Source organism: Carlito syrichta, unplaced genomic scaffold (genome assembly GCF_000164805.1).
Source record: "Carlito syrichta isolate Samal-C Ts95f unplaced genomic scaffold, Tarsius_syrichta-2.0.1 Scaffold156968, whole genome shotgun sequence".
NCBI classification, from domain to species: Eukaryota; Metazoa; Chordata; class Mammalia; order Primates; family Tarsiidae; genus Carlito; species Carlito syrichta.
Genome location: NW_007101064.1, coordinates 30,432 through 41,880, shown reverse-complemented (window position 1 = coordinate 41,880; position 11,449 = coordinate 30,432). Strand labels below are relative to the sequence as shown.

The 11,449-nt window shown below is 63.9% G+C and overlaps 1 protein-coding gene across 1 annotated transcript in view; it reads left to right on the top strand.

Annotated features, from left to right (window-relative positions):
• Positions 1-3,258: 3,258 nt before the first annotated feature.
• Positions 3,259-11,449, top strand: part of PIP5K1C (phosphatidylinositol-4-phosphate 5-kinase type 1 gamma) — a gene marked incomplete at its 5' end in the record, with an annotated part of 27,272 nt that continues 19,081 nt past the window's right edge. The window contains 5 exons of the mRNA XM_021709082.1: positions 3,259-3,290; positions 4,973-5,065; positions 6,131-6,261; positions 7,383-7,500; positions 11,281-11,433. Of these exons, the coding sequence (XP_021564757.1) occupies positions 3,259-3,290; positions 4,973-5,065; positions 6,131-6,261; positions 7,383-7,500; positions 11,281-11,433 (527 nt within the window). The remainder of the gene's footprint in view (positions 3,291-4,972; positions 5,066-6,130; positions 6,262-7,382; positions 7,501-11,280; positions 11,434-11,449) is intronic.

Here is an 11,449-nt window from a genome sequence, read left to right as displayed (position 1 = left end):
CAGCCAGTCCCTGGCCCTCAAGCCCGCAGAGGTACGTTCAGGAGGGTCCCTGCCCTCCCTCGCCTCTCAGCCAGCTCAGGTGAGTCGGCAGGGGAAGACGTGGGCCCAGGGAGGGCAGACGAGGCACAGTGCAGTGACCCTGAGGCGCCTGATGAGGCCAGTGGAGCCACGTCCAGAGGGCCTCGTGCGCCAGGGAGGGACCCGGGGAGAGTCCAGGGCAGGGCAGACCGGGTAGGACTCAGTGTTCCCCCTGGGTGCCATGACTCGGGGGAGACCAGGAGCACAAGAAAAATGTCTGTGTCTTGAGGCCAGACGTGGAGGTGCATGCCTATCCTCCCAGCAGTTTGGGAGGCCACGGAGGGAGGATCGCTTGAGGCCAAGAGTTGAGACCAGCCTGGGTGACATAGTGAGACCCCATCTCAAAAAAAAGAGGGGCAACCCCCTTGGGTCCCCTTCCGCTCTGGGAGCTTTTCTGTCTTCTCCATAAGTCCTGCTTTCAAAAAAAAAGAGACACTGTCCCTGTCTCCCCATAGGCTTGGGCAGGCCAGGGTGACCAGGCAGGAGGACTTCGGGGGGGTGGCTTACAGGGGAACAGGACTGCAGGCAGGGAGGCCCCAGGCAGCCAAAAGGGAGGGGCCTGGGTGGGTGGCCTGGGGCCCCAGCTAAGGTCCAGAATGTTCTGCCTTGTCCGCGGCTGGCTTCCTGCCAGCTCTCCTCCAACTTCCGTCATGCCCTGACACACGGCCGTGAGTTGTTCTGCTGGTGGCGGCCGAGGAAAACCCCGAGTCTGCCTTCCCCCCGACCCCCCTCCACCTTCCACCCCTGTGGCCGCAGGCTGAGGACAGGCTGCAGCCCGGAGTGGGCGACCTGGGGTGTCGCCATGGCCCGAGAGACCCGGGGACGCCCCTGTCCTCCAAAGGGGCCCCCACTGAGGGATCTGAGTCTGCTCCCGTGATGGCTCCACGCGGGCTCACCCACCTCAGCACGGCCCCCGACCCTCCCGCTCCTGCCCCTGCCCTTCCGGCAGGTCCTTAGTCACCCTGACGCCTGCTGTCCTGCTGTCCCCCCCGGGAAACAGCGTCTGTCTGGCAACCCTCTGCCTCCTGCCTCGCAGTGTCCCCGTGCAGGTGGCTCAAGGGGGTGGCCCCTCCCACCCAGCAGTGTGTGGGTGTCCCTGGGCTGCGTGATGGACCCACACCCAGGGCCGTGGAGCAGCAGGGACCTGTCCTCGCTCTGCTCTGGAGTCCGGCCCTCCCCGCTCCTGGGGTCGTGCCTGGTGAGCAGTGCATCCCTGGCCTCCGTCTCCCCCTCCTGTGGTGTCTCTTACAAGGACATCAGCCCTCTGGGACCAGCATGCCCTCATCCCACCTGTGGCGTCATCGAGGCCTCCTTCCACATAAGGCCGTACTGGGCTTCCTGGAAGCACTTGGCGGGGGGGCCTGTCCAGCCAGGGACACTGGGCCGGGGAACCAAGTGTCACGGGGTGCCAGCCACAGTGGGCTCGGCTGCCCCACCTGTTGGATGATGGTTGCTGGAGGCCACCAGCCCCACCTGACAGACACGGGTTTCCTGCTGAGCGGCACCACGGCCCCTCTCCTAGGTGTGGTGGGGTCTGCCACACGTCTGCCAAAGTCGTGGGCCCCGTTCACCTGCCTCCAGCACTCGAGGGCATGGCGGATGTGCACAGGACAGCAGGGCGGCCCCAAGAGGGGGATGCGTCCAGGATGACGGGGTGGCCCTGAGCAGGGACGTGGGCTCTAGACTGGACGTATGCATGGTTTTTTCATGGACCCGTGGGCGGTGCAATGGCTGTGGGTTCCAAGGTCCCCCACGGCTGCTGGGTGTGAGGAGGGGGATGCAGGGTGTGTCCTGGTCCCCACATGGTGGGCGCCAGTGCACACGTTCCCCGCAGCTGCTGGGATGGCACCAGACTCGGCCCTGAACGACTCCTGCATCATAGTCCTGGGGTCAGAGTCCTCACGGCCCCACTGGGCTAGTGAGGCCGAGACGCCCAGGAGACCCCACGGCCCCTTCCCTGTGTCCAGAGGAGCCTGCGCCCCTCAGCTTGGGCCCGGCCCCCATCCTCAGAGCCAGCAGTGCAGCCTCTTCCTTCTCTGACTCAGCTTCCTGCCTCCTCTCCGGAGGACCCAGGGTGACGTGGGGCCCCGGTTGCTGGATCATCTCCCACCTTGGGGTCTCTGACCACCACTGCAGCGTCTGTCCCAGAGTCAGGGCGTGGACACTTGGGGGCCACATTTCCCGACCACGTGATCCTCAGCAGAAACCCATTTTCCAGACAGGAACCCCGGGACCCCACGGCGGAGTGCCAGGGTTGGGGGATGGTCCTGGAGCCGAGACCCGCATGCTGTTCATCCCAGCCTCCTCACGGAGGGTGGCCTCCTGGCTCAGCCGGGCCTGGACCAGGCGGCCCGGCAGTTCTGGGACCTGGCAGGCCTGTGTCTGGCCCCTGGAGCTGGGCTCATGGCAGACCCTGACCAGGGGCTGTGAGGCTGGAAGTCCTGGCCAGCTCGTTGTCCTCCCACAGGCCTGGAGAGGACAGGGAGGGCTGGCCCCGGCGCTCCGGCCTGGGACCACAGGTGCCTGCTGACCCTGGCCCTCCCGGGAAAGAGCCGCGGGCATGGACAGGGGCTGCGTCCTGCTCCTTCCGCTGGGTTGCTCGGCTCCCGTGGCCAACACGTCTCATGGCGCCTGCGGGCAGAGGGCTCAGTGTGTGCCAGGGACTTGGTGTGTGGGGTGGGGTCAGAGTCGAGGGAGGTTTGTTCCCCATTGTCCCCCCCACAGAGCAGATCCAAGGCCAGGCCTCAGTGAGTGCCTGTGTCCTTCCCCTCACCAGGCCTGGACGCCCCACAGAGCCTGTCGCCTGCTCTAGGCCCCAGCGGCCCTGACCCGAGGTGACCATCACAGGCCTGGGGTGACCGTCCCAGGTCCTGACCCAGGTTGACCATTCAGGCCCTGGTGTCCTTGACCTGGAGTGACCATCCCAGGCCCCAGCGACCCCGACCCAGGGCAGCCATCCCAGGCCCCAGCGTCCCCAACCTGGAGTGACCACCCCAGGACCCATGGCCCTGCCATCACCATCCACTGTGCGTGTGTCTTCCCAGCATGCATGTGACCTTGAGACAGGTCCTGTGCTGGGATAAGCCCATGTGTGTTGGCGGGAGGGTGGCCAGGCCCCACACCCAGGGCTCCCTGCAGCAGCCGCACCTCCAGCCTGACATCTTTCCCTTTCTCCCTCAGGTCAGGCTCAGAAGAAGGCGGCCCCCACGGAGGTGAGTGTCCAGAGGGGATGTAGGGCCGGGGTCCCCACCCTGACCTGCCTCCTTCACGTCTTGAGAGGCCCCGTGGCCCTGGACGGCTCACTGTACCTTTCTGGTGGCCACCTCGTGTGGACCAGTGAGGTGGATACAGCATCCTTCCTGCCAGTGTCTTTGAGTTTCAGGGGCAAAAGTCGGGGAAGAGGGGACGCTGCCAAGGTCCCCAAGCCAGGGGTCCCGGGAGGGGCTGTAGGGGTAGGAGGGGCCTCTCTGGCTCTGGACCACGAGGGACAGGCTGGGTGGTGTGGCTTCCACTCACATGGTGGCCTCAGCTGGAAGCTCTGCCCTGGGGGTCGTCCCAGGTGTTAGCGGGACTTGTGGTGGCCGTGGCGGGCACAGCAGTGTCAGGGGCGGTACTGGGGGGCGGGATGAGGAGGTGGTGGGTCAGACGCTGCCCAGAGCGTGATGCCCAAGCCACCAACTCTGCCACACCCTCCACTCCAGTGGTCGTGGTTCCCTGTGGCAGCATCTAGGACACAACACACACCAGTGTGTGTGTGTGCACGTATGTATGCACACAGGGGCTCTTCTGCTTGTCCTGCTGCCCACCTTCGGGAGTCTGTCCCCAGATCTCGGCTCTGCCCATCTGGGTTCTCAGCCTTTGCTTGCCACAGGCACCGAGTGCCTTGCTCTGGGCACGGGCGGGCACCATTCCAGGAGCAGCCCAGGGCGTCGCATCGTGGCATCCCTCAGACCCGCAGCAGCAGGGCCCACGTGGCCTGGGTTCCACCTGACTGCCCTCCATGTCCCAGTGCCACCTGTCACTCGGGTCCTTCTGCATGTCCTTCTGAGGACGAGAGACGAGGCTGTGTCTACCCGGCCAGGCGCTGCCCCTCGAGTCCATGTGGGGCCTGGATGTCCCTGGGGCCAGCAGGGCAGCGCCGGGAGGTGGGCAGGCCCAGCTGGAGTGCCCTGGAGCCCATGAGGACCGCAGAGCGGTGGCAGGGTCAGTTGCTGGGAGGAGCCTGCCCCCTGCTGGCTGGTGGGGAGGCTGCGCTGGAGTCCAGTGGATCCGAGGCCACAGCACGGGGGCCAGGAGGGGTAGGGGCTGTGTGGTGGGGTGGCTGGGTGGGGCGAGGGCCACGCAGGCCAGGCTTCCCTGGGGCAGGGCCGCGGGGGTTCTCCCTATGACACAGCGGCGCCCTTGGCACATCAGGAGAGGCTGTTTGCCGCCATCCCAGCCCAGGGGCTCACAGGGTGGTCCTGCCCCCAGGGGACTCTGGACGACATCTGGGGACATGTGTGGGTGTCGTGACTGGGGTGCTTCTGGCATGGAGGGGGCGGAGGCCGGGAATGCTGCTCAGCTCCCTGCCGTGCCCAGGATGCCCCCCTGAGAATGACCCAGCCCAGTGTCCACAGGGTCTAGGAGCCCTGGCGTGAGGTGCCCGGGACTGCCTGATCCCTGCCTTTCCTGAGAAGCTGGAAGCCCCGATCCTGGGGTGAACCTTTGCGATGGCCAGGGTTGGACACTGTAGAGCACCGGGCAGCCCGCCGGACCCCTGGGGGCTAGGGTCTCCACTCCCCCAGAGTTACCCGCACGCTCCAGAGACCCAGTGGCCACATCCTTCTTGCCAGGGCTTCCAGAACCTTCTGGCCCAGCTGTGCCTCCTTGCCAACTCCCTGCTTCCTCTTCCCAGGCCCTTTCGATGGCGGGACAGCCAGGCCCAGGCCACGGAAAGAAGCTGGGCCACCGAGGCGTGGACGCGTCCGGGGAAACCACCTACAAGAAGGTTCCTGCATGCACTGGCTGGGCGGGTGGAGGGAGGGGCCTGTGGTTCTGAGGTCCGCCTGTCCCACCTGAGCCACACACGGGCTTGCTCAGGGTCAGTGTAGCTGGGCCATGTCTGGCGGGGCAGAGGCTCTGGGGAACACTTGGTCCTTTGAGTCCTTGCGCCGTTCTCACTGGTGGCCAGCAGTGTCCTCCAAGGCCAGCCTATCTGGGCACCAGCCCAATTCAGAGTCCTCAGGATCTTGGGCAGCACCCAGCCCTGTGCCTCGTCTCGGTGGATACAGCCACCCACCACCACCCGGGACAGTGGGTGGGATACACAGAGGCAGGCCCTCCTGGGCCGTGTGGGCGGGAGGCCACACCCTCCTCTCCTGCCTTGGCGTGTGTGTTTTTACACACCAGCTCCACTGAGGTATAATTCACATACTGTATAGCTTACCCTTTGAAGTGTAGGTAGGCCAGGCGCAGGGGCCCACGCCTGCAATCCCAGCACTTGGGGAGGCCGAGGCGGGAGGATCACCAGGAGTTTGAGACCAGCCTGGGCAATATCTCAAGAGCCCATCTCTACAAAAAAATCAAAAAGTTAGACAGGCATGGTGACGTACACCTGTCCCAGCTACTGAGGAGGCTGAGGTGGGAGGATCGCCTGAGCCCAGGAGGTCGAGGCTGTGCTGCCTGTGAGCATGCCCCTGTGCTCCATCCTGGGCAAGAGTTTGAGACTCTGACTTAAAATGCTGGCAGTGAATCAGCTCTTGCCAGGTCAAGTAGTTTTGATATGCTTGGACTTTCTAGAACCTTGAGAGGACACAGCCCTGAGGGCTGCACAGGGCAATACCAAAGTGGGCCAGCCTCTTTGTGTGGCCCGAAGGGACAGCTTCACCCTCCCTACCTGGCTCTCGCCCTGTGCTGCAGTGGCAGGATGGGTCAGAGCTCTGGACGGTGGCCATGCCTGGGCCAGAAGGAGGGCGCAGGCAGGGGCTGGGGGTCCTGCCACAGGCAGGACACTCAAGGGGGCACGGGCACAGTGGGGAACCCCTGGAAGAGCCCTGACATGCGGGTTTCACAGACCACGTCATCCACGCTGAAGGGCGCCATCCAGCTGGGCATCGGCTACACAGTGGGCAACCTGAGCTCCAAGCCTGAGCGTGACGTCCTCATGCAGGACTTCTACGTTGTGGAAAGCATCTTCTTCCCCAGGTGAGTGCAAGCAGCCCTAGCCTGGCTCTCGAGGCCATTCAGTCTGTCTTTTGACCCTTCCATACCAGTGCCTGGTCTCCCGGCATCTCCTTGGCTCTGAGCTCTGGCGTCTGGGACCAAGTGTTCATTTGCTGCTGAAGCAGAGATCCAATGTAAAAGCAGTTAGAAAAAAGAGAAATAAATTATCCTCTCTCATAAAAGTACCAGTAGCACCAGGTGCTGTGGTTCACACCTGCCAGCCCAGCATTTTAGGAGGCCGAGGCGGGAGGATTGCTTGAAACCAGGAGTTTGAGACCAGCCTGGACAACATAACAAGACCCCATCCCTACAAGAAAATTAAAAAATAGCCAGACTTGGTGGCTCAGCCTGTAATCCTGCACTTTGGGAGGCTGAGGTGAGTGGATTACCTGAGCCCGTGGGTTCGAGACCCGCCTGGGCAACTTGGCGAGACCTCATCTCTACAATAAATCAAAACATGAGCCGGGCGTGGTAGTGTGTGCCTGTAGTTCCCACTACTCGGAAGGCTGAGGCGGAAGGATCGCCGGAGCCCAGCAGGTTGAGGCTGTGGTGGCCGGGAGCGGCCACTGCCCTCCAGTCTGGGCGACAGAGTGAGACTCCAACTCAAAAAAATTAAAAAAAGAAAAGACAAGAAAAAGAAAAAAAAATTAGCCAGGGGTGGTGGCTGCACACCTGTAGTCACAGCTACTCAGGAAACTGAGGTGGAAGGATCACCTGAGCCCTGGTTGAGGCTATGGTGAGCTGTGAGCGTGCCGCTGCTCTCCAGCCTGGGTGACGGAGTGGGACTCCAACTCAAAAAATAAAAAGAAAACACCAGTGGGCAGCTGAGGCTGGAGCACATCTTTGTGGTGTCTGGGCCCCCCGGCCCTCCATGCCGCCACCCTGGTATGCAGCCTCCGTGACCTGTGGTCCCTGGCCGCCTGTGCCTAGCCAGCGTCTCAGGCTCACTGCTGACGGGAGGGTGGTGGTTGCAGGGACATCCGTCGGGAGCCCTGCTGCTCGTGGGGTGGGCATCGTGAGGCCTTGGGGCTGGTGGTGAGGCATGCCCAGGTAGGGAGGGCACCCAGAACCCTGGGCCTCAGACTCTGCATCCCTCTCCACAGTGAAGGCAGCAACCTCACCCCTGCCCACCACTTCCAGGACTTCCGCTTCAAGACCTACGCGCCTGTGGCCTTCCGCTACTTCCGCGAGCTCTTTGGAATCCGCCCTGATGACTACCTGGTGAGTGTTACAGTCGCCGGCCTGCCCAGGGGTCTGGCAGGTTTCTTGTGGGGTGACAGCCGAGTCTAGGGCCAGGTCTCCTGCAACTCGCTCTGGAAGGACCCACCTCCAAGCTCCCACCCTAGGCGGCACCGTTCCCTGCTGGCGTCGGCTGGCCCGTGGCCTCTTTTTTCACATGTGCGAGGGACCTGCTGTCTACGCAGATGTCACTGTCCCCTGCAGCCCACTGGCCGAAGTGGCCACCCCGTCCCCCCTGCCAATGTGTTGGTTAGCCAAATCACAGTCCCATCCACCCCCAAGGGGATGGTATGACTCCCTCCCAGGGACCTGCTCAGAGTTGGACCTCTAGGCTCTGGTCGTGGCTTTATTTTCTCAAATTAGAAAAACCCAAATCCAGCCATCTGCTGTCACTGGCACCGTTATTGGGGCTTCCAGTCCCAGGGCAGTAGGAGGGGGCATCACCAGCCCCAGGATGCATCCAAGAGTCCGTGGTGTCTGTATCCAGGAGTCGTGGCATCCATGGGCCAGCATGCTAGGCATCCACGACATGCGGCCTTTGACTCTGCCAGTCATGCGTAGTGATATGCTTCCATGCCTGTGGCGGTCGCTGGCTGTCATGTGGCAATTTGTCTCAGTCTCAGGACCCCGTGTCCTCCCTCATGCCACAGTCTTCCCGGAGAGCACCAGTGTGTGCCCCAGCCAGGTGTGACCCCGGGGGACTGCAGCCCCAACGACCCTGGGGTCTCCTGACCGCTGCACCCTTGCTGGGATGTCCTTCCCTGTGTCCCCAGGCTCAGCAGCACAGTGGGAAGTGGAAGCAGCACCTGGCTGCATAGATGCTCGGCTAGCGAGTTGCCCCACGTGGAATTCCATACAAAGTCTCACGTGTGCCTGCCAGCAGGAAGGGGCAGGTGAGCGCAGTGTGGTGCTGCCAGGGCTCGACTGGAGCACGTTCCACCCGGTGACCCCACAACCCGCTGTCCTCACCTGGGGGGCAAGAAGCCTCCTGGGCCCCTGTACTGGGCAGGCACACATGCAGCGGGCGGGGGCCACGTGTGCTCACGGGTCCCCAAGGCTCCACACCCGGCTCTTGGGCTGGGTTTGCCACTGACTCTGACGAGCAGCCAGGGTCACTGCCCCAGCCAGGGGGAGCCTGAGGGAGGCCCAGCCAGGATGCCGGGAGAGAAGCAGAGGCCGACGGACTGGGGCTGCAGGCATTGGCCTCCGACCCACCCAGCCCGCCTGCAGGGGTCGAGCAGTGGGTCGCGGGCAGCATGCCCATACCCGCCAGAGCCTCGGCCCCCACCAGCCTGCTACCCCACAGCAGCTGCCGATGGCCACTTGGATCCAGAACCTTCCCTCCCACCGACTTCTGCGCGAGGCCAAGACGTGTCCCGCAGCCCCTCCTCGCCCACAGCAGGAGCTGCACTGCTCCTGTGGGAGGTGCCCTGAGGACAGCGCTGTCCTCGGTGTGGGCCTCATCTCCTCCCCGGGGGCCCAGGAGGGACCCACCCTCGTGTGAGGCATCTGGTGTGGGAGGGGTGGCGGCCATCCTGCACGGCGGGAGGGTGGGGAACCCGCTGGGCCTCTCTGTTTCCCGTGGATATTTGTGGCTCGGGGCTGTGGGCGGAGAAGGGACTGACAGATGGCCAGGCCGGCACTGGCTGCAGCCCGACGGTCTCGTGCCCACAAGCAGGTGCTCCCCATACAACCTCCCCCACCCATGAATACACCCTGGAAGTGGCAAAACGTGGCCACCGCTCACCCACTGACGCTTCCCAGGCCTGGCCCACACCTCCCCCCAGGGGCCTGGTCTGTCTCCTCTGACCTCCCACCTCCATCCCTCCCCTGTGGTCCCCTCTGCATCTGGCAGCCAGAGGCAGCCCCTTTAAGGCACGCCATTGTCACTCCCTGCTGACCTTCCCACAGTGTCCTAGCACCCACGGAGTAAATCCTCTGTCCCCAAGGCCACAGGCCACCATGGGGTGACCAGCTGCCTGCCCTGCGTTCAGCCTCACCGTCCTGTCTGCTGTGCTCTGACATGCAGGCACTCCTGCCCCAGGGCCTTGGCACAGCTCCTTGACTTCTTTTGCTGGTTCCTCCAAGGGCTTCCCCGGCCACTGTGGCCGGCGTGTGCACCCCGTGACCCCACCCCAACTCTGCACGACTTTCCTCCATGCCTGTCATTGCCCCGACATGCCACGTATGTCACTTCTTTGCTGTCGAAGCGTTAACTCCCAGGGCAGGGGCCCTGGCCCGTCCTGTCATCTGCCGCCTCCCAGTGCCCACATGGGGCCTGGCTGTCTCAGTGCTCGGGGGCCTTGGCGGGACCGAGGGCTGAGGCTCCGTGGCTTTGGGGAGAGAGGCGGCAGCATCGTGTCAACCGTCTGGGAGGCGCCAGCCTGGCCCCCAGGATACCCACCCCGCAGACCAAGTACGGGAGAGACCCTGGTCCCGAGCCGCGGTTCGGGCTGCTGTGACTCCACACGACTGGCCTGTGCTGATGGCTGGCGATGACCGTGGCAACGCTGGCCCCGCCCAGGACCCCCGTGGGGAGACTTGGCTTTCCCAGGCCCCTCGGCCCCACGAGTCCCCAGTCCTCTCTGGCACCAGGCATGTTCACGTGGCCCAGGAGGCCAGAGAGACTGTTTCGGGCCCTCCTGGGGTGGCGATGGGGCCAGTGGATCCCAGACAATCCATCCACAGAGAGAAGAGAGCACAGGGGTCTCATGAGGACACGCTCCCGACAGCCCCGGCTGGGGCTAAGCCCCTGGTGGCCCATCCCTCACCCTGCGGTGTGGCCCAGGTCAGCTGGGAACGGCCTCCCACGGCTCTTGGTCCGCCACCACACCTCTCTCTGGGGACACCCCCACTCACACAGTGACAGGCACTTCTCCTGGCGGGGCAGGGGCACTCGTCACTGCAGACACCCGTGTGTCCACTCTGCGAGTGGTTGCCCTGCGTTTACTCCACAGCAGGCCCGGCTCTCCTGGCTGGCGGGAGCTGCTATGGCCTCACCATGTACACCAGTGGTGATCAGTTAGGGCTCCGGGGCTGTGAGGCACGGGGAGCCCAACCCAGACAGCCTTGACCCCGGGAGGACTTCATCAGCTCATCACCTGGAAAGGCCACTCTCTCCTAACAAATTGAGCACCTACTGTGTGCGTCAGTAAAGGAATTGCATAAAACCTCTGCTTCCATCTCACATCTGGGAGGGAGTATGTGAGAAAGAGGCATGAATAGGGGGAGCAGGCAGGCAGGAGCGTCAGCGGGAGAGAAGGCAGGGATGACGGGCGGGGCGGGTTTCTGTCTCTCTGTCATCCTGGGTTCACAGCTTCTATCCGAAGGTCACCTCATGGTCCAGTGTGGGTGCTGGGGCTCCGGCTGTTACATCAGTGTCCTGGGAGGGAAGCAGGTGGGCAGGAGAGAAGGGCAGAAGCACAGCTGCGCCCACCGCCATCACCCATTCAAGGAGCCTTCCTGGGTTCCACACCGAGCCTCTCTGCTTTGACTCCTGGGGTAGCTGAGGCCACAGCTACACTGGCTGCCGGCGGGTGGGGCCCATCTCAGCCAGGCACACCCGCACCCAGCACGACCAGGCATCCGCTGCTCACTGGAGAGGGGAACCAGAGGCGGTCGGCCCGGGGAACCAGAGGGGACAGCCCAGGGAGCGTGCTGGGCTCGTCCACGCCGGGTGGCCCTGGGCCAGATACCCGCCTGCTGAGCCTCCGTTCCCTCGTCTGTGCCGCAGACACCCATTCACCCGTGCTTACCTTGCAGTACTCACTGTGCAACGAGCCGCTCATAGAGCTCTCAAACCCGGGCGCCAGTGGCTCGCTGTTCTACGTGACCAGCGATGACGAGTTCATCATCAAGACCGTCATGCACAAGGAGGCCGAGTTCCTGCAGAAGCTGCTGCCGGGCTACTACATGGTGCGTGGGTGGGGCT